At 53.1% G+C, this 26,295-nt stretch overlaps 12 protein-coding genes across 12 annotated transcripts, besides 10 other annotated features; 6 read left to right on the forward strand and 6 right to left on the reverse strand.

Moving 5' to 3' along the window:
* The first annotated feature begins 205 nt into the window (after positions 1-205).
* Positions 206-250: a tandem repeat.
* Positions 251-427: 177 nt separating this feature from the next.
* Positions 428-495: a tandem repeat.
* A 34-nt stretch (positions 496-529) lies between these two features.
* EKO05_0006426 (uncharacterized protein) lies at positions 530-2,605 on the forward strand (the record flags this gene model as incomplete). The annotated part of the gene is made up of 3 exons (XM_038940344.1): positions 530-739; positions 787-2,524; positions 2,577-2,605. 3 exons carry the CDS (start codon positions 530-532, stop codon positions 2,603-2,605), a joined length of 1,977 nt encoding a protein of 658 aa, XP_038797921.1.
* Positions 2,606-3,131: 526 nt separating this feature from the next.
* Positions 3,132-3,443, forward strand: EKO05_0006427 (uncharacterized protein; the record flags this gene model as incomplete). The annotated part of the gene is made up of 1 exon (XM_059636801.1): positions 3,132-3,443. The coding sequence occupies one exon, from the start codon at positions 3,132-3,134 to the stop codon at positions 3,441-3,443; it is 312 nt and encodes a 103-aa protein (XP_059492784.1).
* A 933-nt stretch (positions 3,444-4,376) lies between these two features.
* EKO05_0006428 (uncharacterized protein) lies at positions 4,377-4,652 on the forward strand (the record flags this gene model as incomplete). The annotated part of the gene is made up of 1 exon (XM_038946109.1): positions 4,377-4,652. One exon carries the CDS (start codon positions 4,377-4,379, stop codon positions 4,650-4,652), a length of 276 nt encoding a protein of 91 aa, XP_038797922.1.
* A 170-nt stretch (positions 4,653-4,822) lies between these two features.
* Positions 4,823-4,864: a tandem repeat.
* Positions 4,865-4,904: 40 nt separating this feature from the next.
* EKO05_0006429 (uncharacterized protein) lies at positions 4,905-5,186 on the forward strand (the record flags this gene model as incomplete). Its single annotated transcript, XM_038946110.1, has 1 exon — positions 4,905-5,186. The coding sequence occupies one exon, from the start codon at positions 4,905-4,907 to the stop codon at positions 5,184-5,186; it is 282 nt and encodes a 93-aa protein (XP_038797923.1).
* A 2,118-nt stretch (positions 5,187-7,304) lies between these two features.
* EKO05_0006430 (uncharacterized protein) lies at positions 7,305-7,931 on the reverse strand (the record flags this gene model as incomplete). Its single annotated transcript, XM_038946112.1, has 1 exon — positions 7,305-7,931. The coding sequence occupies one exon, from the start codon at positions 7,929-7,931 to the stop codon at positions 7,305-7,307; it is 627 nt and encodes a 208-aa protein (XP_038797925.1).
* Positions 7,490-7,536: a tandem repeat.
* Positions 7,932-8,309: 378 nt separating the features above from the next.
* On the forward strand, positions 8,310-9,528 carry EKO05_0006431 (vesicular-fusion protein S17; the record flags this gene model as incomplete). The annotated part of the gene is made up of 7 exons (XM_038940560.1): positions 8,310-8,342; positions 8,404-8,467; positions 8,529-8,588; positions 8,651-8,749; positions 8,800-8,993; positions 9,043-9,054; positions 9,109-9,528. 7 exons carry the CDS (start codon positions 8,310-8,312, stop codon positions 9,526-9,528), a joined length of 882 nt encoding a protein of 293 aa, XP_038797926.1.
* Positions 9,529-9,563: 35 nt separating this feature from the next.
* Positions 9,564-9,590: a tandem repeat.
* A 133-nt stretch (positions 9,591-9,723) lies between these two features.
* Positions 9,724-11,901, reverse strand: EKO05_0006432 (uncharacterized protein; the record flags this gene model as incomplete). The annotated part of the gene is made up of 1 exon (XM_038946113.1): positions 9,724-11,901. The coding sequence occupies one exon, from the start codon at positions 11,899-11,901 to the stop codon at positions 9,724-9,726; it is 2,178 nt and encodes a 725-aa protein (XP_038797927.1).
* A 252-nt stretch (positions 11,902-12,153) lies between these two features.
* Positions 12,154-13,486, reverse strand: EKO05_0006433 (uncharacterized protein; the record flags this gene model as incomplete). Its single annotated transcript, XM_038940370.1, has 2 exons — positions 12,154-13,011; positions 13,070-13,486. 2 exons carry the CDS (start codon positions 13,484-13,486, stop codon positions 12,154-12,156), a joined length of 1,275 nt encoding a protein of 424 aa, XP_038797928.1.
* Positions 13,290-13,343: a tandem repeat.
* Positions 13,487-13,958: 472 nt separating the features above from the next.
* On the reverse strand, positions 13,959-14,561 carry EKO05_0006434 (uncharacterized protein; the record flags this gene model as incomplete). The annotated part of the gene is made up of 1 exon (XM_038946114.1): positions 13,959-14,561. One exon carries the CDS (start codon positions 14,559-14,561, stop codon positions 13,959-13,961), a length of 603 nt encoding a protein of 200 aa, XP_038797929.1.
* Positions 14,562-15,976: 1,415 nt separating this feature from the next.
* On the forward strand, positions 15,977-17,542 carry EKO05_0006435 (uncharacterized protein; the record flags this gene model as incomplete). The annotated part of the gene is made up of 1 exon (XM_038946115.1): positions 15,977-17,542. One exon carries the CDS (start codon positions 15,977-15,979, stop codon positions 17,540-17,542), a length of 1,566 nt encoding a protein of 521 aa, XP_038797930.1.
* A 536-nt stretch (positions 17,543-18,078) lies between these two features.
* Positions 18,079-18,116: a tandem repeat.
* Positions 18,117-18,798: 682 nt separating this feature from the next.
* EKO05_0006436 (uncharacterized protein) lies at positions 18,799-24,040 on the reverse strand (the record flags this gene model as incomplete). The annotated part of the gene is made up of 6 exons (XM_059636802.1): positions 18,799-18,903; positions 18,956-19,532; positions 19,582-19,741; positions 19,792-21,992; positions 22,039-23,188; positions 23,245-24,040. 6 exons carry the CDS (start codon positions 24,038-24,040, stop codon positions 18,799-18,801), a joined length of 4,989 nt encoding a protein of 1,662 aa, XP_059492785.1.
* Positions 19,178-19,219: a tandem repeat.
* A 692-nt stretch (positions 24,041-24,732) lies between the features above and the next one.
* On the reverse strand, positions 24,733-25,286 carry EKO05_0006437 (uncharacterized protein; the record flags this gene model as incomplete). Its single annotated transcript, XM_038940272.1, has 3 exons — positions 24,733-24,797; positions 24,854-25,211; positions 25,263-25,286. 3 exons carry the CDS (start codon positions 25,284-25,286, stop codon positions 24,733-24,735), a joined length of 447 nt encoding a protein of 148 aa, XP_038797932.1.
* Positions 25,287-25,428: 142 nt separating this feature from the next.
* Positions 25,429-25,983: a mobile genetic element.
* Positions 25,984-26,295: part of a mobile genetic element that runs on past the window's edge.

The following is a 26,295-nucleotide window of genomic DNA, read 5'->3' on the forward strand; positions in this document are numbered from 1 at the left end:
TAGGCCGTGTATTGCCATTGTCCTACAGGCGGGAAGACGGTTTTCCTGGTCTGCCTCCTGTCCGTCGAGATTCGACGACCTTGACACAGGCAGGGCTCTTCTTGGCTGACGCTAGAACCGCAATTACTGGTACGGGCCAGTCGGGAAAGAGCCGCAGCAGCGCTCACTGACGTCTCGCATCTCGCATCTCGCATCTCGCACTCAGCACCGACACCGCCGACACCGCCGACACCACCGACACCACCGACACAGCCATTCTTCCCCAGCTTGTGGCGGGTGCGACGCGCGGCTACTCAGCATCGAGCCATTGACTTGTCCGCACCGCAAGCCGGACGAGTGCGACACCAGAGCATTCATGTGCTGCCTAGTCGGCGCATAGAGCACCACGGCCCCGCTGAGCTGGAAGCACCCCCATCTCCCACCTCGACACGCACCCACGCACCCACGCACCCACGCACCCACGCACCCACGCACCCACGCACCCACGAACCCACGAACCTCCCCCCGCCATTCTTAGCCCACCGCCGCCATGCCCTCCATCCTGTCCGACGAGGACAAGCTGACGGTCAAACGCACCGTGCCCAAGTCGGCCAACAAGATCCACGCCGTCGCCGTCGCCAAGCTGTACGTTGCCTACCCAGACCGGCACAACTGGACCTACACGGGACTGCAGGGCGCCGCCGTGCTCGCCAATGACCTGGTCGGCAACACCTTCTGGATCAAGCTGGTGGACATATCCGTGAGTACGCGCAGCCCTCTGCGCGGTCGGACGCTAACCTCGTGCAGTCTGCCAACCGCGGCGTCATCTGGGACCAGGAGATATACGACACCTTCGCCTACAACCAAGATCGCGTCTTCTTCCACACCTTCGAGCTCGAAGAATGTCTCGCTGGCCTCTCGTTTGCCGACGAGAAGGAGGCCAAGACGTTCAAGAAGAAGCTGGACGACCGCGAGAAGAACGCGCACAAGAACACCAAGAACAAGCCGTTCGGCGCGGCAGCAGGAAGCAGCGGGCCTGTCGCCAACGGGAAGAGCCACGGCCATGGTCTCCTGGGAGGGCTGTTTGGACACAGGCATTCCTCGAACCCGGCACCGCCGCCGCAGTCCATCATACCACCACCAGCCCTGAGTGTTGTGTCGCCCTCACAGAGCAGCCACTCCAACGCAACAAGCGCAAGAAGCTCCGCAATCGACACTACAGACCCCTCGTGGCAGCCACTGCTGAAGGAACTGCTGGCCATGGGCATCACAGAAGACCAGATCGAGGAAAATGCAGACTTTATCAAGCTGTACATTGAGCAAAAGAAGCATGACGAGAAAGCTCAAGCTGACAACGAGGCAAGGAGAGCGAGAGCACCGCCACCTCCTCCGCCGAGCGCGCCGCCGACAGCGCGAACCATCAGTCCTCAAACCACCGGCAACTCGAAGCGAGGACCGCCTCCAGCGCCGCCGCCAGCTCGAAGGACAAAGACCGAACTGCCCAACCCCACCTCATCCTCGAATCCTGCGCCCCCATCGCCTCCACGAGAGCCCTCTCCACCTCCTGGCCCCCCGAAGCCGGTGTTCAGGGCACCTCCTCCGCTCGCAGATGCTGGCAAGTTTGCCAACCAACCCCCTCCACCACCAAACCGAGTGCGAGCGCAGTCAGGTGCTGCTTCTGGTCCACCTCCGCCTCCACTACCACCAAAGACACCCGTACCTGCCGAGGACCAGCCTGCGGGAGGCAAGTTCGGTGTACCGCCTCCCTTCACAGGCAACCGAGTACCTTCAGGCGCGCCACCTCCACCTCCAAGTCGCGGACCCGTCCCACCTCCGCCTCCTGCGCGAAACACTCCGTCAGCGCCGCCTCCACTGCCGCCGAAGACGCCAGGAACATCACTTCCACCTCCACCACCAATGAACAATGCGCCGCCAGCACCACCTCCTCTACCACCGACATCGTCTCGGCCTGTGCCGCCCGCCCCGGCTGGCTCGGCTCCTGTACCACCGCCACTACCTCCCACATCCTCGATTCCCCCTCCTCCTCCAATGCCAGGGAGGTCGATCCCGCCTCCTCCACCCATGCCCAACAATGCGGTACCCCCTCCTCCGCCTATGCCCAACAGTGCAGTACCCCCTCCTCCGCCAATGCCCAACAGTGCAGTACCCCCTCCTCCACCAATGCCCAGCAGTGGCGCCCCTCCCCCACCACCCCCAATGCCACCTGGCTCCGGACCGCCTCCACCTCCGCCAATGCCATCAAGGGATGCTGGTCCACCACCGCCTCCAGCCGGTGGTCCTCCACTGCCAAAGGCAGCTGCAGTTGGGCGCGATGGCCTGCTTGCAGACATTCGTGGAGGTGCGAGGTTGAAGAAGGTCTCGGACGCGGAGAAGAAGGATCGCAGTGGAGCAGCAGTGCCAGGGTCAGAGCCAGCTTCGACGCCTGGGGCTGGTGGAGGTCCCGCAACACCAGGAGCAGATGCTGGCTTGGCTGGAGCATTGGCTAGCGCGCTCGCGGCGAGAAAGGCTAAAGTTAGCCACAGTGGTAAGTTCAACGTCTCTTTCTTCATGTTGCCACCATGCTGATACATTCATAGACGATGAGTCCGACAAGGACGACTGGTAGATGAATATTACCGGAGAACGAGACGAGACGATACACCACAACGAAAGCGCAAGCTGTCCGAGCTGTGCACGCTGCCGTCCAAAAATTTGTGCAGCGTGTTGGCGTCCAAGTTGGCAAATGTGCCTACAGTTGTAAGCGCAGACATTCCGCGACGTAGTAGCGAGGGAGCGGAAAGACCGGAATTTGGTGGTGGAAAGACGACGGTACGGAGAAGCTGAGCGTACAAAGCATAAAAACCCATGTTCACCTATTTACAGCTAGTTCACACCAGCATGCAAATTGCTTGACTTGTCGATCAACTTTGGCTATCCTTGAACTCGCTGACTTAGACCGCCGAAACCTTGCCTCTTTTGGTTGGACTTGCGTAGGTCGGGAGCTGAACGCCAAGATAAGATACATCTATACTGCGCTTCCTGCTGATACTTGTACTTCTGAACATTACTTCTCGCACGCAGCACACGTGCCACAGATCAAGCGTCACAGATAAATCGCCATAGCCCCACACAACTCAAGCGTGACCGCTGAGATGGAAGCAGCGAGGCTGATTTCAGACCCCCATACTCTCTACAGCTCGACCTTCATCCTCGAGTTTCTTAACCCCCCTCCTTTCCTAAACGCCGCGGTCCTCATGCGCTGCACATACCTCCTCCCCGCCATGTCTCAAGGAAAAGCAAACCCCCAAGCCCCACCGCGGCATCTGCACTTCTCGCAATCTGAAACTTCAGTCGTAGCCAAAGGCACCGTCGGCACAATGACGGGCTGGGACGTACAAGACCATGTGTGGATCAAGGCGAACAGCTTGTTCTGTTCCCGACGGCGTGGTGGCTGGATCCGTTGAGATGGTGGCTGCCGTGGACGCTTCAGGCGATGATTGCGCGGCTGGCGAGACTGGCGGGGCATAGGGCGTTGATGGAGAAGTACATGGGGAGGGAGGGGTGGAAGGAGTATGTGAGAGCCAAGCGAGATCGAAGCTCATCAGATCTCTGTCGATAGGTCGCGACTGAGCTGTTGGGTGGGATCTTTGCGCGACTGACAGTCCTGCAAGGCCGATGGAAACATTCGCCGACAAGGCACTTTGCCTCGATCCTACACACGAAGAAGATAAGTGTTTGCCAGCAGGAACAACAAGTCTCCCTAAAACAGAACCACGGATATATCCTACTCTGCACAGTACCTTAGCTTTTCAGTAGCGTGACAAATCGAGCAACTTCCCGATCAACGCAGAACACGACGTTGAAGTCGCTCGCTGGTCTGTCTCGCTCAGATGACTTTCACTAAAACCACAGTCTCGAGATGCTCGAGACTCCACAGATGATGCTCGTGTGGAAGCCTTGCGCGTAATTTGAGTGACCAGGTCTGGTTCCAGAAATACATAGAGCAACCACGTCCGATTCCCTTTCATAAACAGGAAACGAGATATCCCCAGATGCGGTGATGGTTGCGAGGTTGCCGAGCGTCCAGAAGGGTCGCAAGGTGGCCGAGGCTGACAGGACCCATCTCGAACATTGGTTCCTCAAACGTCACGCCAGACAACTACCACAATTGCATCCAGACAACGGATCAGCTCTGGGGCGCCTCGAATTATGCTGTTTCTACTCCGACGTCGTGACTTGCGTAAGCTACTGTGCTTCATCGTCTAGACTTGAGCTCCCGTGAGCGATGGTGCATGGTCCTGTGCTATCAACTCACCGAGCCCCCGCACCGATGCAAACGCCAACACCCATAGTAAGGCGACCTACAATGACCCACGCCGGTAGTTGTAGCGGCGGCTATGACTGACAGAGTCTACCTACCAAAGCCATCTGGGCGGTACCACAACAGCAAGACCCAACACGTCTTCAACCACACTACAGTCAACGACCCACTATCTCCCACCAACATCAGCAGTTACTTTGTTCTCACGACCCTCTCCCCTACTGAGCAAGCGCCAAACGCAAATGCTACACTCCGATACACGAGTCCCGAGATCGCCGTCGCGCTCGACAACTCGAAAAAGTACAAGCTCCCAGCAACCGCCCTGGAGCGACCATGGATACACACGCAATGACAAGCTCCTGTTCTCCTTAGCAGCCCCGGGCTACCGACTCTGTTTGCTCTCTCCCGGCGCCAGCTCGCCCTGCGTCGTCAGCACTGTCATGCAGTCTGAATTGGCCTATCGTGGGTACACGGTCATCTGCGTCGATGATGCCGGCGAATTTGCAGTCCTTGAGATTCCATACACCGACACCAACACCGACACCAACACCAACACCAACACCACTGTCCACGGCGTGTCGATAGACTACCGTGGGGTGTCGACATGCCGTTCACGTTCCGTGTAAACGACATCCGTAAGAGCGACTTCGACGCTTTGCTTCAGCTGCTTCCAAGACCGGTTGCTGAGTACGGCGCGCCGTTTAGCACCTCAAGCTACCTGAATCTTGGTTTCTCTCTGGGCGGAAGCGTCGGAACGTATCTGCTTTCTGCGCATGACGAGGTCCTTGCAAGTCTCGACTACGACGGCTCCTTCTTCGACACACTGGCTAACGACACTGTTAATGCAAAGAAGCCATCTTTTGACGCTCATGCATGGCCTCGGTGATCCGAGCCAGCTGCTATCTTTAAGTGCTCAGACTGGGTGGCACGGGGAGCTGCTCGTGAATGGGAATGGTCATGTTGACTTCTCAGATGTTGGGCTATGACTGGATTTGCTAGACTTGAGGAAGCAGGTGCCGGACGACTTCGCCATTGGGACGCTCAGTGGTACAAGGATGTACGATATCTTGATGGAGTTCACGACCAAGTTCTTTGATGGAGTACTTGATGGGGAGCTGGAGCCGGAGAAAGACTTGCCGTCTGTGGAGTGGCCTGAGGTGACTTTTGTGGGTGGAAGTATTGGAAAAGAGGACTAAGAAATCGCCCTTAGTAGTGTTGATGAGTATATTTGAAAATGGCACTGGGGGTGTATCAGACTTGGCTATTTGTGCTGCAAGAGTAGCGTTTCCTAGAGCATGTGATTGATAAAAATCCAAGATACGTGGGCACCAGATGGCTGCCTTACGCAGAAAACTGACACATGATGCGATGTCTGGCCTTGGGGTCGTCTTCGCATACCACAAACGTGCTTGGACGAACGAGTGCTGAAGGCAGTGATCATGTGAACAGAAATAACAATAACACTGCAAGAAGAACCTATCGAATGTGCTAGCGATGGTGCAAAGTTTGCCAACTGTATTCCTCATGCTTGGCAGAGATACCGCTTGGCGTGCTCAACACCCAGGTGCAATCTTGTGATGATAGCTCTGAGGACAAGCAAAGTGCTTTTCCAGGGCATCAGATCTCAGTGAGTGGTTCGAGAAGTTCACCAAGTTGTTTTCAAACAGTCGAACGGCTTTGCTTGGCAGTCAGATATCAGATGCTCAGCGGCAGCATGGGTGATGTCGAGCATTAAGCGCAAGCAGATGCATCGGCTACACAAGTGGCCTGGAGATGTTCTCTCGAATTGGACAAATTCTTTTGCACACGAGTAGCGTGAGAAAGGACTCTTCGTCGGAGGCCGCTCGTGCTGCACCCTGGAGGCATATGAGGCCTGCTTGAGATACCCAGATCGTGTGTAAACTCTTCTTGCTTGTGGATGGGTTCCCTGACCATCATTAAGATTCTCGCAGCTAGCCGGCGCAGAGTTGCATGGTCGTAGAGGGGTGACGTGGTTGGGGGGGTAGCAAGTTGTGTCCGGGGGATGCTCGGCTTGGCGGGCTGACCTGCACTGATATACCTCGCACCGCCCACCTCTCAAATCTACCTCTCTGTTCCTCCCACCTCCACTCTCACACCACCATATCCACGCAACACCAAACTGCCATCAACTTCCATCTCTTGCCCATTGCAAAGAGGTTTGGACACTTCAGAGTAGTTTCTTACTTGGCATCTCATACCCCTGCGCATCAGTTATTGTCTCCACCATGCCGTCGTTGCCTTCGTCACTGTCGGCGCCAGAGATGTTGGGGAAAAACAGCCATCTGCCGAGGGCCGACAAGTATCGAGAAGTCGCGTACCATCAGGACGATCAGGGTCGATATGTCGCTCAGTCGTATCCACTTTGGCGCCAGCCACCGCCCGTCAAAGCACCGCCAAAGCAGCGTCTGCAATCAAAGGGAGATTGTTCCAGGACACAGCCCATCGTGTGTGCTGAGCAATCTTTCCCTAGACCAGGGTCAAAGGAGTCAAGCGTCATCGTCCAATCACGTGAAGACAGGTCGGGAACCAAGTCGAGGGATATCAAATACACAAAGTCGTTATCACCTCCCCCAGCACCACGACTACGCCGTTTATCAACGCCAGACCTTTCTGACGTTGACGAAGAACGATGTTTCTGCGACTGCGACCACGATCCTCGAGAGATCGCCGCCTCGTCTTGGTGAAATTTGGGTCAATGCCCAGAATGGCTCCAGCCAGCCGCGGTGCTTACGCAGTGAAATGGAGGCTTTTCATGCCAATCGCGGTCTGCTGTGGTTTCCTTTGTTGTTCCACGTCCGGCCTTTAAGATCTACTTATCTTTTTGTTTCCAGATGTTTTTTCAGTACAATACCAAGGCGCATCATGGAGCGGGCTTGTTTTGTGTCTTGCCTCTTCTTCTATGGCAAGTCATGTATCAGCATACATAACTTTTACGATGAATATCGACAATTAATGACTTACATTGGATGCGTGCGTGTGCCCTTCACTCCGATGGTCGTTCACTATCCACGACGAAGTATCTGCCAGCTCTCTTCTCAGCCGATCCCAAAACATCCCAGTCCTCGACATCTTTGGCATCGACCGACGTAGTGTCTCTCTGAACGCGCCTGTGCCACTTGCCAATAATCTTCTCTTTTGCCAACGCCTCCTTGAGTGTATCCAATCCAATCGTCTGCTCTTGCTCGGCTGCCCTCGTCTCGTCACGTATCGCTCGTAAAGGCTCAACGCCCGTTGTATCGACTCGCTGGATCTCGCCCACAAAGTGCAGCTGTGCTGCCAGCGTGTCTAGCATCTTTTGTTCCTGCTCAGGCGTTTCGGGGAGCGGTAACGCCGAGAGCCGGAGCAGATGGTGAAGTTGCTTCGAGGAGATCTGAGGTGCGTCTGGGGCGCGTGTCTTCGGTGGTAGCAGAGATTCGACGGACCAGGTAGGTTCTGCAAAAAGCTGCTCCAGTTCGTCTGGATGAATCCCTGGTCTCTCCTGGCCGTGCGTCACCGAACTATTGGATGACTGAACTTTCGACAACCGTAATGACGTATGAAACGGACGGTGGGCGCGACGTAAAGGTTGGAGGAGCGATCTGGTGCTTAGTAACGCGCACCGTGAGGCCATTGTGAAGGTGTGGTCCGTTTGCGACAAGCGCTATCGATGGTGTCGATGATGTTGATTATGGGTGCTTACCCAGTCTTCCAGCTGCGGACACACTTTCACGTCGTTCGGTTACCTCCACATACGATTGGTAAGGAAGCTGTTGCTCCAGACAGTAAGTTGTTGTCGAAGCTCGAATTCCACTAGCCTGTTTGTGGCTAAGGGTCGTAGAGTCAGCGGGAAGCCGCACTGGCCATCCAGGGTCGTCATTGCCTTTGAAGCAGCTAACGCAGCCACCTGTCTCGACGGAACCTCAAGATATACGTTGTGAATTACTTCTTTCCCCTCTCTGCTACTACCACGAACCAGAACACAACCCAGGACATTCATATAGACGCAAAGATGGCTGGCGACCCACGAGCGCTGCTCCGTCAGGTGGGGCACTCTCTTGAACTCAGCCACAAAACAGACAACTGATACTGAAGTGCTACAACAGGCGGAGACCTCGCTGCAGAAGGCATCCGGTGGATTCAGCTTCTTTGGTGGGCGGCAAGACAAGTGTATGATCAGCTTCAAAAGCCTGAGATCAAGATGGGAATCAAAATCTAACGCACGTGACAGACGAGGCAGCAGCTGAACAGTTTGTCGCCGCAGCAAATGCATTCCGCATGCAAAAGATGGGTAATAGATTCCTGGGATCAATCAAACTGAAGTCGTGGTGTCTGGAAACTAATTACATTCAGGCAAGGAGGCCGGCGAAGCATTCGAGAAGGCAGCCTCAGTCCAGCGCCAACAGCTGAACGAGCCAGACGACGAAGCCAATTCACTCACAGAAGCCTTCAGTACAGTTGTACTCTCTATGACGATAAAGCCCTTTCTAACACCAGAACAGAGGCCTACCGTAAGGACGACCCGGAGGCCGCAGCAAGGTGTTTAGACAAGGCCATCACACACTACTGCAGCAAAGGCAACTTCCGCCGCGCAGCCACTCACAAACAGAACCTTGCCGAACTCTACGAAGTCGAGCTCGGTGACAATGCCCGTGCAGGCGCAGCCTACGAAGAGGCAGCTGGTTGGTATGAGAGTGTAAGTCCCAAACCTGAATACTCAAACAACAAAAGCTAACATACAACAGGACAATGCCGAGGTACATCACGCACCCCACTCTTCGTTTTTGGAAGAATCTAACAAACCCCAACAGGCACTTGCAAACAAACTCTGGCTTAAGACAGCCGATCTCGTTGCGCTGGAAGGCAAAGATTACTACAAAGCCATCTCGCTCTACGAAAAGGTTGCCAAGACCTCCATCCAGAACAACCTCATGCGCTGGTCTGTCAAGGAGTACCTCCTCAAGGCAGGAATCTGCCAGCTATGCACTGGCGACCAAGTCGGTGTTAATGCCGCGCTCGACAGGTATAGGGAGCTGGATCCGAGTTTCAGCCAGCAGAGGGAGCATCAGTTGCTGTGTGACCTTACAGCGGCGGTTCAGGAGGGCGATCAGGAGATGTTTGCTGATAAGCTGTTCCAGTACGATCAGATGAGCAAGTTAGACAAGTGGAAGACGACGCTACTGTTGAGGATCAAGGCTACCATTGAGGAGACGGGTGAGGACTTCTCCTAGATGTACATTATTGAGAGATTTCTGGGGATCGAGACGTGTGTGTGTGTGTGTGTGTGTGTGTGGATCAGAGCCGAGCACACACATTGGACGATTTCAGATGTTTATGAGAGAATTTTTGATACATGTTCTTTGTGTAACAGTTACCAATTTCCAGACGTGTATACCACCACAGCTAGGCACATACTGAGACAGTGCCTAGGCCTTCTTGAGCTCTTTTTGCTCACCAGCTGCTGCTGATGTCGGTGGCGGCACCTTCCCTGCGTCCTCCTTCGTTCCGAAGAAGCCTCCAATATCGAGACTCTTCGTCTTCTCCTGCATAACCTGCCACATGCTCTGCTCACTCTTCTTCTGCACCTCACCCTCCAATTTCTGCTTCTCCTTCTCGCTGTCCCTCTCTTCATCCCCTGTCGTCTCGCCCTCGTTCTTCCTCCTTTCAGCCTCTTCCTTCTCTTTCTGCTTGGCCATCTCACGCTCGGCCTTCTCCACTTCCGCGATATCGACGTCCTCGAAGCCGATCTTGCGCAGGATCGAACCAGTGATGAACCGGTACTGCAAGTGCCCATCCACGAGTTCCGTAACATCGACATTCTGAACACCGCGTACTCCCAGAACGGGTTGTAGGCCGGCAATGCCCAGCTGCACACTCGAAGTGCGGTACAGGAACCCCAAGATGTAGTCTTGCGTGCTGAACACATTGACTACGCGGCCGCTGACCACAGAGCGCATCTTGCGCCAGTCCGCGGTATCGGACGGGCATGGTGCACCTAGCAGCACAACATTCTCAATGAGTCCGAATGCTTTTCGCTCCGCGAGACGCTGCAGACACGAGTATATGAGTCGTGCACCAAGCGAGTAACCGACAAGTGTCACCGGACGCTCGCCCTGAACCTTGTTGATTAGAGCGTCGGCGAGCACCTCACCCGCTTTGTCAGCGCGATACTTTGCCACACTAAACGGGTTGTCAAGTACACTTGCGATCTTAAGCAGACCAAGGGGCCACATAGCGGCCGAAACGGCGGCGAAGACGGTTTGCTCAATGATCTTCTTCTTCGCGTAGCCCCACGCCGCACTCGTGATGAAAGTCTCGAGACTATGTCCGAGCTTGAGCAGAGCCTCAAGCTCCCAGCGCAACGCGAAACCTTCAGTCCCTTTGCCGATGTAGCGCCAAGGCGCAACGACTTCCTCAGGTTCACGCAGCCAGCCGCTGATGGCAATAGCAACACGTAAGCGGCGCGTCTCGTTGTCCTGTTTCGAAGGGTCTTGCGAGCGGTGGATGTTCAAGAATGCAAAATCCTCGACTTGTCGTGCGTAGGCATCCATTGCGTCGCCGGTCATGCGTGCGCCGTACGCGCCGAACAGACCGCCGACAAGGACTGAAGAGCCCGCCAGCGTGCCTAGATACCCTGCAGCAGCTGTGGCACCAAGACCTAGACCACCCATGACGGAGCCTACACCTGCTGCGATGAGAGGGGCAGCGAGACCACCAGTCACACCGATGAGGGCTGCACCCGCAACGCTGGCGAGGCCGACCTTCCATTTCCGTGCGGTTTGAGAAGCTTCTGCTGCTTTCTTTGTTTCGGCATCTGCGTTGAGCTGTTGGGAAGCAGCTTCGAGGAGGCCCTGAGCGACTGTTTCTTCGTCTTTCTTCAGGATGAAAAGACGGAGGTGGAGAGAACTGGTGAGGTAAAGTAGGAGGATTCGCGAATGCGCCGAGTAGTGCTCCAGACTAAGAAGTATAAGCACTAAGGAGTGCAGGATCAGGGCACGCTTGGGCTCGTCCAGACGTGCGAGTATCGAGTCCACGGCTGGATAGCGCTCTTTGAAAGCTGTGTCTTCGTCTTCGTCCTCTTGTGAGAGGCTGCTGAGGCTCGTTGTCTCCGTGCCAGACATCTCGGCGAGCCCCTGAACCTTTTCAGTTTCGACGTGTTTGGTCTGTTCTTTCGCCTCTTCTCTCGAGTTCACCAATTCGCCAATACGACTAATGACTTTACCTCTCCATTCGTCGAAGTAGCTCAACATTTCTTGCTTCAATTCCTGTACCTCTGGCTTTGCAAGTTCTTCTTTTGCGTTCTGTTCCCGCTTCTCTCGCTCTTGCTTCAATCTGTCTTCTTTGGCCACGTCGACATTGCCAAGATCAGACGGTGCATCTATCAAGGTCTGTTCTTCTGATTTTGCAGCTTTGGGATCCGGTCGTACTTCCTCAGCAATGAAGGTGTCCAGCAGGGATTGCCGCATGGTAGCTGTAATAGTCGCAATCAAGAACGTAAGATCTGCGCACTGCTCTGCACTCAGCAGAGTGGTGAGCGACTGCTCATCCTTGTGTGGCTCTGCATGTTTCGATTGCCCAAAGGGCAGTTTCGATGCCCAGTCCATGGTCGATAGGATTTACTGGTGGAGATGTGTGAATCAGGGCAGTTGTAGAAGTGCTTTGTTGGCGATGTGTAGATCCCCCGTTTACGTGACGTCAGTGGGGGAGTACGACAGGGATGGATGGCTAGACCGCGCAACATTCCACTACGATCGAAGACACTGTGCTGTCTTGTTGCAAGCATGTTACATGGTGATGGTCGTCTGGACTTGTTTCTGTCTGGACGCCTCTAAGTTTCATTATGTTCTCTGCGCAGTCTATGTCCCAGCACGACCTGTTGGCATTGGCGGTGTTCGCCTTCCTGTAGGCATAGCCGTTGGAGGTGTGCGTGAGCCAGGAATGCGTGGCCCTCCTGTAGGAAAGTTCCTAGCGCTGAGGAAGACACCCTTGACCGCTCTGATGTCTTGCTTCAATATCTCCATCTGGTCCTTCTTCCCGTCCTTGCCCGAAGGCAGACCGTAGCTACCCCCATAGAGTCCGTTCATGCTGGAGTAGTATTGGCTCTGGTAGCTCATGTCATTGAGGTAGCTTGTCAAGTCCGACACCTTTGTCTGCAACGAATCATGGGCGACATGGCTGTTCGTTCGGTTGGCGGCGATCTCATTAAGATGCGATGAAATCATCTTTAGCCGTTTCTCGTGTGCTGTCACTGTAGGATGCGCATCGGTATCGGCCACTGAGGGGCGTCGCGAAAGGTTCGGGGTGGTTTGTGTCCCGTAGTCACGGTGGTAGAGCTCGGTGGGGTCTGAGTCGGCCTCTGATACATCGTCGCCCATTTCCGATACGCTCTTCTTCACTTTGGTGGCTGGGTCCACCGAGACAGACCCCCCAAGCTTCTTGTTCAGCTCCTGCAGCTGCTCCTTTGTATGCGTCGCGAAGTCGTGCCGTGCTTCTGCAAGGTCCTGTGCCATCGGTGCAACAATGTACCTGGATAGGCCGTATATGGTTGCCATGAGCCCTCCTGCTACGTACGCAGTATTTACTAAACGCTTGGTCGTTATTAAGGGTGGTGCTTTCTCGGTCTGCGCAAGAAACTCTGGGTACGTGACAATGGGTGGTATCTCGCGAGTTCGGGGCGGTGTTGTAGGCGCTGCTTCGACGGGTTTGGGTGGCGTCTGTGCACGTCAGTCATATCGTCATATGCGGTGGGAAGCAACAGCGGCTGCTACTTACTGTAGACCAGGCTCGCGCGCCAGCTGCCTCCAGATCTGGAGAGGCATCCTCTGGAATCGCCTTCCCCAGCAATGTCTCAATGTCCTCGGCAGATACACCCTTGGCCTGCAGAAAGACGACCTTCTTTTCCCGTGGCGCATTGCGGATGTTTGCGTCTTCCAGGAAGCGTGATGCTTGGTCCAATAGTCCTGAGCTCTTCACATCTGCCTCTACGGTTTCTGCACTCGCACTCGCACTCTCACTCGCACTCGCACGCTCACTCGCATCCGCACTCTCTTCTGACATCGCGACCTCTTCTGTCATCGCACTCTCTTCCGCTACAGGCACTGTGCTATCCTCTGCTGCATTCTCCGGTTTCGGCTCCTCTGCTTCTCTGGGTGCTGTTCGTTGCCAGGCGGGTATTGACGGTTTGGACATGGTTGCGCGCTCGTTTGTATGACTGGTGAGTACGCTGAAAAGGACGTGGCGATGGGACGGAAAGCGTATTGCTGTGCTGCTGAACGCGTGTGAACGCTCGGGAACCATGGCTGGACCGAGGCAAGAGCTCCCCTTTGGCGCCTTGCCTCTGTTGGACTAGCTTGGCTCGGGCTCGCTGCCGTTTGTCACGTAGAGGCGCAACACCACCTTTGGAAACGATTTCGGACACGTGCCTGTGCGGATGCATGAACAAAATCTATTGGATGAGCGTGGTTCGATAGCCGCTCTGTGATGTGCCGTTTGGTCTTGGATCCTCATCTGTACCGCCCCAGTCCTTCGCACAAAAATTGCGCCCGAGTCCTTCGCTCATAAGTTGCACTCAAGAGATAGTCTCTCCAGCTCGTCATGCATTATCGTCCAAAAATGTAGAAGCTGGTCACAGCACCATCTCATGGCTCCATGTGCCTTAGTCTCAAGCATACATCCAGTATTGCGCCTCGTACTGCACCGTCACTACCTCCCCTTCCGCCCTCCCTTCACAGCTCGTTGGCGCGAGCCCACCAACAGTCTTCAGTCTGTAGATGTACTTGACCTGACTCGTAGAGTCCGAGGCTTGCGCTTGTAGCCTGAGCCACTTGATATCAGCGCCTGGGTTGGGTGCAGCAACCTCCTCGACCTTCTTTGTCTTGGTGTTTCCTAGGCCTGCAATAGCGAAGTCGGGAGTGGTCAGATCGGCAAAGAAGTGGTTTCCAATGGTGGCTGCTTGGACCACGCTGTTCTGGGCTTCACTTGGGTTGGCGACCTCGCAGGAGGCATTGAACAGCTCGGCTACGGCGCCGATGGCTGAAGGTACGGAAGTCGCTGTCGCACATGTGTAATTTTGCGTGCCTTGTCCACGGGCAATCAAGACAAGGTGCAAGTCCGCAGAAGGTGGTGTGAGAGTGTTGGCAGGCTGAGAGATGTTGCTGAGGTCGCATGTTGTAGTGACATTTGCCGTGCTGTTTTGACGAATGCAGAAAGGTGCTGCGAAAGCAAGCGGCAGTGCACACACAGCGATGATGCTTGAGGAGAGCATTTTTCTGTAGATTGATAATGGGTAATGAAGGGAGAAAAGGGAAGAGTCAATTGTACACAACAAATGCAAACGGAGCTACCAGCGCCCAGAGAAAGAAACTATGATAAAGGAGATGGCTGTGACTTTACGCGCGCGCTGGCTGGTTTGATGCAACTTCGCGGGTCAATATATAGGTCGCCACTGTGTTACCACGGATCCGGTGGCACAGCTCACGGCCCAGCAGCCACCCTGGCAATGCTGAAGGATTGAATTCAAGACGATATACAAAACCCTCCTGCATGTTGGTTGTGTTTCGTTGCGATCGATATGACTTGGCTCAGGGTTCTTCAACAATACAATGGCAGCTCCCTTGCTGAACGCGGTTGCGTAGTTTCAAGTATACAAGTTGGTGTTGAGTTCTTGCTGAAATGTTCCCACCTACTGGACGTGAGACGAACTGGCAGCTGTCGACAGGGTGTGCTTGGGCACTTGCTTCCCACAGTCTGTGATCAAAGGCAACCGAGCCGAAACATCGCATCTAGGCACCTTGCGACTATTCGACAGCAACCGGCGCAGCGTCCACTTTGGCTCAGTAAGTGTTGGAGATGCTGCATGTGTCTAGAGATTGGAGAGTTGCGAGGATCGGTGCCGTAAGAAAGCCTTCATGCTGCATCTGAAGGCTATTGTGACGCGGAAAGGATCTTCGCAGTTTACCAGGATGCGCTAGAGAAAAGTTGAGTGAAACAGTACCTGCAGATTATCGAAACGCGGGGCCTTCAGGCTCGGAAGGATGGCTTGGAAACACGAGACTCGAGTCTCGAGCATACTAGTTTGTCCGATCCAGCCGAAAATGCGCATTTGCCCTTCTCCCTTTCGGGCGCTCTTCAGTCGAGGTCTCGAACTCGCTCGCACGCTCGGCGTACAACAGATTCCGCTCTTCGTCCGTAGATAACCCCCCGTCTTCATCGCTGCGATGAACGAATAACTCTCAATTAGGCCCGGTTTGGAGTCAACGAACGACACTAACGAAACTAGCCCGCATCCTCTGCATCTCCAGACTTTTCTAGCCGATTTCCGCAGTACAAGGACATCGGTTGCCGATCGGGGTCTCTGGGGTAATGAGAGATTTTTGAAGGTGCACGAAATGACGTTTGGCTGACTTTGAGAGGCATGGAAGTAGGCGAGTCTGCCTCGGATGACGGTTGTTAGCCAATGTAGGGACGACAAAGAATGCGCTCATGCAGCACTCGGGGCCTTGCACCTTCCGATGGGCAGAAGGGTGACGTCGAGGTTTGGTTGGCAATGGCAAGAACGCGGATCCGACTGGTGCAGATCCGTATCCGTAAAGCCTACGCAATGCGCCACGACTAAGGCTTTTGGTGATCTGGTATTATCGATGCATTCCCAGCCCTTCGACATGTGCACACATTACCACTATGGCTCAAGCAGAGAGAAGAGTCGGCCTGAGAGAACTCATCCGAGCTGCAGGCATCATCTCGTCCACTACTCGACAGCCATGCTTATCCACACCCTCCCAACCCAATAGCCTCACAAGCGAAGAGCACCGCATGCAAGCCCGAGACATCCTGATCAAACAGCGGCAGAAGAAACCAGAAAACAAAAATGCTGTATTGAAGCGCATCTTCAAAAGCCCTCAAGAGAAGGAAAAGGCACTAGATACAGCGCAATGGGAGTTCTCCCATGATGAGCTGGACCAAGCTCTGTCTGCGGTCATCCGCAATCCTGATCCAAACCCTGGCCTCGTGTCAGCACTTCTGGAAATGGGGGCAGGAGTTAACTTCGTTGATGCTTCTGGCAAGAGAAGAACCAAGAGCAACACATCCAACCCCACTCCTCGCCGTCGAAGCACAGTGTTGCAGCAAGCTGTGACTTTTCGTAAGCCCGAATCCGTCAAGCTACTCGCCTATTCTGGCGCCGACCAGACCACCCTGGATGAGGGACTGAAGGCTGCCCTTTTTGCAAATGATCAAGCATGTATCGAGGAGCTGTTGCGCCACGGAGCGGATCTCAACAGGTTTCCCAATGCACTTGGGAATGCCGTACTGTCAAACGACCAGAACCTCGTTCGATTACTGCTCAGAGCGCCCAAAGCATTGCGCTCTGAGATTATATCCTCCTGCCTTTCTGCTGCTGTGCGTCAAAATTCCGAACCTGTTGCATCGCTACTCATCGCTCATGGCGCCGATCCCAACTTCGATTCGGCCGGTGCCCTCAACATGGCTATTGGGAAGGAAGATTGGAAGATGACTCTCACGTTGGTCGCCGGACCAATCCCTCTCACATCGCAGAACCTGCAAAGACTGCTTGATACTGTAATGCGGCTGCGAACATGTGCAGCTACATTACAGTTTTTACAGTTATTGTTCTGCTGCGGCTTGCCCCCAACCAGCATTGGTCTGCCTGATCTTCTGATCTGTCGCGTGCGCAAGAACGACACTCCGGGGTCTAAGATGATGATCAACCACGGAGTCCCTACTACCACGAACGATGCCGAGTGCCTAAGACTTGCCATAGGAAATCAAAATTGGGTTCTAGTCGACGCCATAATGAATACACCAATCGAAGCATCGCATGCAGCAGCAGCGCTTCCTCTAGTGTTTGATTCACAGGGCCAAAGGCACCCAAGAACCCTCGCGTTGTTGGACACACTACTGCCATACAGGACTGAGGATACATCGACACTTCAGACTTTGCGAATCGCGATCGAAGGCGGACCAGAAAATCTTGACATCGTGGAGAGACTGCTTGCAGCCAATTCCAAGTTGCTTGGACCAGCATTCCAGTACACAATAGCTCTCCAAGATGAGTCCAAGAAAGCACCGCTCACGGAAGCACTGCTGAAGCTGGGTATTCCTCAAGAGGCTCTCGACAAGGCATTGAGGACGGAGACGCAATACACAACAGCAAACGCAAACAAAGATCTCAGCACAGCCACAGTGCTCATGAGTCAGGGAGCTTGTGTGAGCGGCTTTGCCCTGTGATGTGTTGTCACATCTGGGCATCAATCGCTAACAAAACTCGTTCGCAGTGGGAAACACCAACCTTCTCGATCTGAGACTGCAGAGACCCCTCGAACCCTGTACGTGGAGATTCTCCTCATCTCGTTACTGCAGCACAAGGCAAATGTCAACTGTGTGGACGATATTCGCTATTTTTTCAGCGCGATAAAGCGCGGATTGTTTCTCAAAAACAAATCGCTTCATCGACTTATTTTCAGTCTTGTGCTATTAGCGTTACTCGACCCAAAAGCCCCATGTCAATTAATGATCAATTCAATCAAGTTACATTGAAGCTTGGATGCACATCTGATGGATTGGACCAGGTGGCTTCTGGAAACCTCACGATTTCAGTACTCGTAGTGGCATGCAAAGCTACACTTGAAGTGCAGCCTTACTCAGCCGTCACCGCAAGCGGACCTCAAGATGCCAGCCTGCGCGAACTCCCGGCTTCCGGTGCCGCCGTCCTACGTCCCTCGCGCACATTCGGATATAACGCTTAGTTTTGTTGCCGTGCGAAAAGGCCGAGGCCGCGGCCGCGTCATATGACGAGGCTGAGCGATTTACATGGAACCAGTCCGCGTTGTTCCAGTACTTTGGCTTCGGCTATATAAACGGTGCGGACACGGACGCAAGACGCATCGAAGAGTGAGAGCAGTCTAGGTGGATTAATACGGTGCTTACGGATTGAGGCTCCATCTATCTTGGTTAGCTCGTTTACAGCCTTTTTTTTTGGACTTGTAATCGCGCCTCTGGGGTGCAGCTGGAAGAGTAGGGCGGGAAGGTGAACATGGCAATGATGCATGAGGTGAGGACGTAAGACAGAAATAACTAATAGAGAATGCAGGGAGGTTATGGAAAAGAGTGTTTTGATGGAAGAGAGAAATGGAGGGAATCATGTGACAGGAAAGGGGGTCACAAGCCTGTAGAGTGCATGGGAAAGCCGGAGAGGCTGACAATCGAAATTCCAGTCTGATAGGGGACGATGGGTTAGCACAGTCGATCTCACGCTTTTTCAGTGATGCAAAATATGTAAGAGACAGGACATCTTGAGCTACACTAGTGGATACGATATGAGCAGGAACAAACGTCTTTTCGTCCCTGTTTGACCGCTTTGACACATCAGGAGTACGATTGCTCAATCCATGAACGCAGAAAAAGAAGCAGCGATCTGCAGATACCATGTATTCAGCAATCCTCCGGTTTTTGCTCCGTAAATGCTCCCAGTAGGAAAGGCACAGCTAGAAAAGGTCGTCCTTCGAGACCTTTCTTCCCTTGGACTGGCTCGTTCCTTGAGTCTCCTTGAGGTAGCCCTCCATTGTTCGCATGAATTGAGGATCTTTCAACTGTGAACCATCATTAGTTGGCGTCTAGTGAATCAGATGAGTAACAACATACTGACTTGGCAATCTCAGCGTGGTGCTGCGAGCGAGTGTCCTGTGTGCTTGCTGCTCCAGTTTCGCCACGTTTGATTGCGTCAATGTCTTTTAGCTGATCGTAGAACGGGTCATCAGTGTCAATTGGATCGTTGGTAGGTTTTTTTGAGGTTGACTTCTCAGTCTCTGTGGATCCAGCAGCGTTGACGGTGTCGATAGCGGCCTCGACTGCTGCATCAGGTTGCTGCTGCTTCTTTCTTTTCTTGTGCTTGTTCTTCTTCTTCTTTGTTGGTTGAGATCCTGCGACAACACCAACAGATGGTTCTTGCGTGTCTGTTCGCTGTGCAGTTTCCTCATTGATCATAGCTAAGGACGTTAGTCGATGCCATTGGGCGTGTGCCAATGGAGACTTGCCTATGCGAGCCTTAGAGGCCGCCAGCCCTTGCTGAATGTCTTCCTCCTCGACATCAGCGTTAGGTTCTAGGGTCTCGGTTTCTATGAGAGCCTCTTCCTTGCCCTCCCCGTTCTTCTTGATGTGTTCGTCGTGGATGCTCATGGCCTCGTCCACCTTGGCGCGTAGAGCGGCTCCGTCAGAGATGCTGCGAAAGTAAGCAAACGATTTACGAGAGGTGGTGTGGTGAAACATACAGGTTGAGAAGCTCGCTGTTATCCAAGTCGAGGAGCATATGGGTGATTTTGCCAGCAAGCTCAGGCTGCAGCTCCTGGACCTTGGGGTAGAGTGCCTCACCGAGCGTTTGCTTCTGTTGGCCTGTGTTGATGATGCCTCTCATAGACACTAATACCGCTGCTGCTATGATTATCAGCTAGTACAGTCAAAACAGCTGCACACAGAGCTACCTTTCTGAGCTTCGAGGTCTGCAATACGCTTGAGGATCTCATTCTTGGCGTCGTCTCCGTCATCGGCATCGTCTCCATCCTCATCTGTGACCGAGCTAGACTGGTCGTCTTCGGATGAGACCCTTGGTAAGTCGTCCCAAGAGAAGTCAGAGTCGTCCTCCCCACCGCAGGCTTCATTCATGATCGAGTCGTAGTCGTGAGTGTCATTCTCCATATCGATTGGGCCCATCCATTCCGGGTTAGGGGACCTGGGACGAAATTCCAAAGATGGCCAGACCCTACGAAGCTTCTTCTTCTTTCTTCTTTTCGCAGACTTAGAAAGGCCTACCCCTGTGGTCGCAGTAGAGATGGATTCCTTTGCGACGTTGAATGCTGTCTTGGTCCCCTCCAGGTCAGGAGACGGTGCACCCAAGGCCAGATCGTCCCCTGGTAGGTCGAACTTCACTTCCTTCTTGGTCACTGAACCGGCTTCAAGTGGGATGCTGACTGTGCTGCCGGGCTGCTTACCATGGTCATCGTTTTTGCTTCTCGCTACAGCTGCAGCGCTTGTGGCAGTAGTGTCCATTTTCTTTTCTTTGAGCTTTTCTGGCTGGTCGCAGCTGTCGACTATTCTCTTGGCTATCTTCACGGCAGATACTGGCTTCTTGGCTGGTGAGCCTGATTCAGAGACGTCCTGTGTAGGTGCAGAAGGATCTTCGACAACGGAAGAAGTCGTGCTTTTCTGAGCAGACTCATTCTCGGCGGTGATGTCGATCTTGTCCGTGGTTCCGCTCACTGGAGCAATGCCTTTCTCTTTGCTAGATTCTCCCTTTTCGGTGGATGCGCTCTTTGCGATAAGCTTGGTCGCCGAAGCTTTTGCGGCTCTGGCCTTCTCGGCTTGCTCCTTCTTTTTCCTCAGGGCTTTTCGCTTCTGTTCCCTCTCCTTTTTAGCTTGAGCCTTGCTGGCCTTGGAGAAGGGATGAAGCGACTCGGTATGTTGAGCTCCGGTTCTCTTCGCTAATCCAGCAACATCAGGGCTTGCTGAATATGATGCTGCCTCTGGTTGAACAGCTACCGAGGTATCGACAGCTTCCGGGTCCGCAGTCGACATGGCAGATTCTGTCACTTCTGAGCCAAGTGGATTGTTTCCTGTTACTGCAGCCATGGTATCCTTTTCAGTTGCAGGATTGGCAGTTCGTCTTTCTGAGGTGGTGTGAGGTGTAGGCGAAATATTGCCTGAGATTGAATATTTGGTGATCTTAGGCGAGGGGGCAGTTGTACCTTGGTTCGTAACATGAAAATCGGCACCGGGCTCCACCTTTTGTTCCAGGTCAGCCTGTGACTCTGCAGCGGAGCGAAAATTAGCATCGTTCTTGAGCTCATTGTCGGAGATCAATCCTCCTACTCCAAGAGGGTCCGTAGTTACAGGAGTTCTCTTGGCTTTGTTCGGCGCTTTGGCAGTACCCTGTTTTGTGTTGTCGCTATGGGCATTGACCTTTGGGGTCTCTTGTTGGGGATTTGGGTCCGTTTTCTGCGGAGCCACTTGTTGTTGCTGGGTCTTTGAAAAAGTGCAACTGCTGTTAGATACACCCAGCGTGTAATCACCGAAAAGAGTGTAAGCGTCGGCAGCAGCCGTAGGCGATATCTCTTCCCCAGGTTTGGAGGAAGGATCCCTGTCGGTTTGAGATTGTTCGATCTGTGTTCCAACAGCGGGAGACGTTTCTTTGGCTGTGTCGTGGGCGGGTGCCTCGTCGCCCATCTCAGTAGTTTCGTTCGTGGTATTGTTTTGGGCCGCTGGTGTAGGCTCGACAGGCTTCTTCTTGTTGGGCGACTCTTGACGCTTTTTCGGCTTCGTCTTTTGTGCCTCGGGACTTCCAGCGACCGCTGACCCTTGTTGTGGCGGCTTGCCCTTTTTCTTCTTTTTGTGCAAGTCGCTTCTAGCGTCTTGTGGAGAGTACGACAGATTGTCTTTAGTTACTGCGTTCGTTGCTGTAGTATCGCTGCCTTCGTTAGTTGAAGGTCCACGGTTACGTGCTTCGTAATTTTTCGCATGGCTGAAATAACGGGAATTAGAAGGTGGTCCTGCCTCGACTGCATCTCGCATCGGGACTTCGACTATATTCTGAAAGAACCGCTTAGGAACTGTGATCGAGACTGGCAGTCCACGGATGGCAGGATTGAGGATTCCGAGTGCCTGTCTGGCGATTGCGGTGGTGGAGAATCTGACTATGTTAGAACAATGAACTCAAGCGAAAGAAAGTAACTTACCCAACGAATGCATGCTTCCGATTAGGGTAGATGTGCTGTGCTTGGAAAGCGTTTCTGGTATTGATTGACTTAGGCTTAGAACCAATCCTGTTCTGAAATAGTTCCTCCAGTTCAGCATCCTGAACATCTCCTGGCAGATTTTTGATGAAAACATCAGTTACAGTAGTATTCTGAGGGCCAATCCAATCAATATGGCAACCGTGCTCATGATCTTGTGTAATTGCTGGATCGTCCTCACCAAGACCCTTTGGTCCAGGAAAACGGTGGCCGCTCGGTTGAGCGTTGCTCGACCTATCGTTAGTGTACTGAGTGTGATAGGGTCGGCTGCCCGGGATGGAAGCTTTACGTGGGCGACCATTTGAATTCTGAAAGCCGTGCTGAAAGCCGCCTTGATATGATTTCTTGCCAGTTTTGAAAGCCGGATTGTTACCTTCGTAGGGGTCGTACAACGCACTACCATTCCCATGCGTTTGGCTGTAATGACGACCACCAGGGTGCCGATGACCGGTGTCGTACGGCACCATGCCAGAGGAGAAATGCATGTTTGTCATGTCTCCCATGGGTGTGGCGTGTGATGGACCGTAGGAGCCTGAAGTCTGCCGAATGTAGCCATGCATCATCGATGTGCTCTGCGTCGAGTGGAGAGGCATCATGCTGGGATGTACAATTCCAGGATGAAGTGGCTGACCTGCGATCATCCCGGGTGCCACCAGATTTTGCTCGTAAGCAAATGGTGCTGTGCTATGAGACATGTTGACCATTGGGTAGTGGATTGTCATATGCGCTGGATTGAAACGTGGTGACTGAACCATCGACAGAGAGCCTGTGGGTTGGCGAGAATAGGACCCAGAGGGGCCATAAGGCATGTTCTCGATGTACGGACCTGATGGTATGCTCTGTTCATGCAAGCTAGACGCGGAGCGCCCCGATCTGGTTTTGGGAATGCGCAAGCCAGGGTGAACCAAGTTCAGACCACCCATCTGGTGTCCAGGAACGCCTGCAACCATGTGGCCCACAGGCTCAGTGTAGCGACCGCCTTGATTTGTCGTACCGTAAAATGGAACGTGCGGTGAGGACCGACGACCATGATACGAAGGGACAGGCTGAGGAATAGGCATTGAAGGTGATGGAACGACAATGTGGGTTGAGGCTGTAGACATGTCAGTCTGTACTGCTGAGATTGAGATATCTGGTGGCTTGTCTCACAATTTATTCTTGTGCTCGGGGCAGTAGGCAATTTCGTCGTGCCTTTGGCCGTTGCTGGAACTTGTGCAGTGCCGTCCACAACAGGTTCCTCATGTTCCATATCCAGATGCTTAGGAACACCGACTGCAGCCTTGACCTGTAGCCTTACGCCCTTGATCTCAAGCATAGCGGCACGCATAGTGTGCGCAACATGCCAAAGAAAGATGGGGGGGTACTCTTGCTGCTCGCCGTTGACGAAGATGTTATCCACAACCGAGAGATGATTGTTCGTATCGTAGAGATCAGTCATGTCACCACCGACAATGCAAAGACGCTCAGGATGCACTCTCGACCAGTCTTGCGCGTACTTCTTCGCTCGAACGTAGACATCGTACTCGATGAACCGCAGCAGTTCTTTGCAGAACGATTCTGTCTCGAGATGGATGTCTTCCTCGTCCCAAAGGTCACCGATCTGCCATCCGGCTTGTGGGAAAATGCACAGATACTGCTGAGGGTATTTGTGGCGCCACATACCTGCAGCAATGAGAACGCCCTGGACCATATCGCTGCGCGCAATGACCGGTGCATACGGCGGGCCCTGAAGCTTGCGCGGCGCTCGCCTGCCGAGATCTGTACTGAACATCGCGCTTCCAGGGCCCAGCTGCGGCTCCACAACTGCGGTGGAGTTTGGTGCTGGTGGTGAAGTAATGGTCTTGTCTGAACCTGCAGATGATACCGCTGACCGGTTTGAATGATTGAGCGCCATTTCGTCGCTCGAAGTCGCGACCACCGGAAGCGGCGCGAGTACGTCGCCCATACTGGTGTGAACGGAGAGAAGAAGATGCAAAGCGTACAGAAGCTAAGAGAAAGAGTCAAGCTACAGCAGCTTCAAAATAGCAGCTGCATACTGTAGGACGCCGGACGCCAGAAGGAGACAGAGAGGTGAAGGTTGTTTCTGCGATTTCAAGAAGGCTACAGAGGTGGGAGTGGGAAGCTGGAGCTGATTGACCACCAAGAGGGAAAGTGCAGTCTTGGCGGATCCAGGAAATGGAGGTGAAGGTAAGGATGTCAACACCACACGATCTGACCAATAGACAGATAGCACTGAGCGCCTCCATCCTGCGTTGTAATTGAACTGTATGCTTATAGAACGATAAGCATCATTTTGATCAGACGGACTGGCTACTAGCGGAAGCAAAAATACAGGCCTACAAACATGGGAGGCGGTGAACTAGGAGAACAGCACATAAGCGACACAAGAAAGTCTGAATTGAGATGTTTTCGGGGACTGGCATAAAAGCAATGCACTCAGTCGATGCGCAGGTGCCCGTCGCTTAGCTGCATGTGCTGAAGCATAGAGCAGCGGTGAGAGTCCTTGCGGTCTCGACAAGAGAACAGGCAGTCTCGAAAAGAGAACAGTCAAATTGAGCAGCGCAAAAGACCTTACTGGAGGAAACAGATTACCAACCTTGAGTCAAATGCTTCTGTTGTTCTACGACAAAGCACAGCCTACTTCTTCTCGGCCGAGATATTCTTCAGCAAGGTGAGAATCTCTGACTCGTTATCGCCAGCAACTATAAGTGTGCGTCAGCAATCCGTGCGAACGAGACAAGGTGCAAAGTAAGCATACCGGCCTTGCCCTGATTCCAGTCTACAACCAGCGGTCTCTGGAACGCATCTCCGTCAGCCTTCAACCGCCTCAGCGCATCTGTCTCATCTTTTGCTCCCTGGATGACCCTTCCGACAGCGCTGGGCCCACCCAGGTATTCCAGGATGTTCTTTAGCTGATCTGCTGTAGGAGGTGCCTCTGTGACATCGAGCTCGAATTCGGTTCTCTCTGCCTTGTTCTGCGCATCGTGGGGGCTAGCTTGGTCTTCGGTGGCGGTTGCAACGGACTGAGCATTCGCCTGCTTGAGGATGGTGTGCGCACGTAGAGAGGCCTGGCTGGAGGGCTTGTGGAAGAGGGTCACGACATTCTTTGCGCCGTGCTTGGAAACTGTCAGCAATGCATCATGGGGCTCAATTAAGGAGAAAGGTACCTCGCCGAAGATTCGCTTGAACATTTTTGGTAATTGGGGGTTGGTGAGTATCGGGCAGTTGGAACGCTTTGTTTGTTAGATGGTAGAGCTTGGATGGAGCTTGGGCAGCTGATGAGTTGAGGCTGGATGTGACGTAGATCGCTTGGTCGGAGCTTAATGCCATAACGTGTTTCACCAGTAAGCGGCCAACACCAGTATCCGGCCAACCCCACCAAAACCAGCCTAACTTGGCGTGCAATTACTCCACAACCACGCAGTTGAATTAAGTAAGGTTTTAAAGCATAATAGATTAGATAGCTCTATATTAAGTCCTGTTGTGGCCTTGCACGTGGCATTTGCTACACGTTAGTAGTGCTCGCTAACGCTGTGGGGCAGCGTTAACCTAGGCCTCCTCCTTAACCACATTATTAGCCTATAAGACTAGTAATTAAGCTTCCTTAACCTATAGAGCTCCCCTATGTGCTATATACTATCTATGCTTTTAACACTTATATTACTAGCGTTAATTTAAAGTATATAGCTTAGTGTTCTCCTAAGTTAAGATTATTACTAACTATATTATAAGCTAACAACCCTTAATAAGCTGGGATATAGCTTAACTAGTTAGACTCTATAACTGATACTTAAGGAGATCTTATATAAGGCAAGCTTGCTGCTGAAGCTGGTTAACTGTACGTGGTGTCTCTGCTGTCTACAGCCCTGCTGGTCCTACTGCTGTCCCTGGTAGTAATAGTGTTCTAATAACAGTAAGGCATAACAGGACACGCTCTAGATTAAATAGGATAAGCCCTGTTGCTTAAAATCCAGCCTTAATATTGCTCTCTAATAGAGCAGTTGGTCTAATCCTTAGGTATATCTATAGGAAGTCAAGCTTATTAACATAGAAGATGCTTTAGTAGGCAAGCTTAGACACCTTATGTCTATACACCACCTTAAGAGGAGAGTAGCAGCTAACGTCTAGTAGCTAGAGAAGGTGTAAGGTGTAAGGAGGCATATAGAGGGTAATAATTATATTGTTCTTACAGTACTAATT

The sequence above is a fragment of the Ascochyta rabiei genome, chromosome 10 (assembly GCF_004011695.2).
Source record: "Ascochyta rabiei chromosome 10, complete sequence".
NCBI lineage: Eukaryota > Fungi > Ascomycota > Dothideomycetes > Pleosporales > Didymellaceae > Ascochyta > Ascochyta rabiei.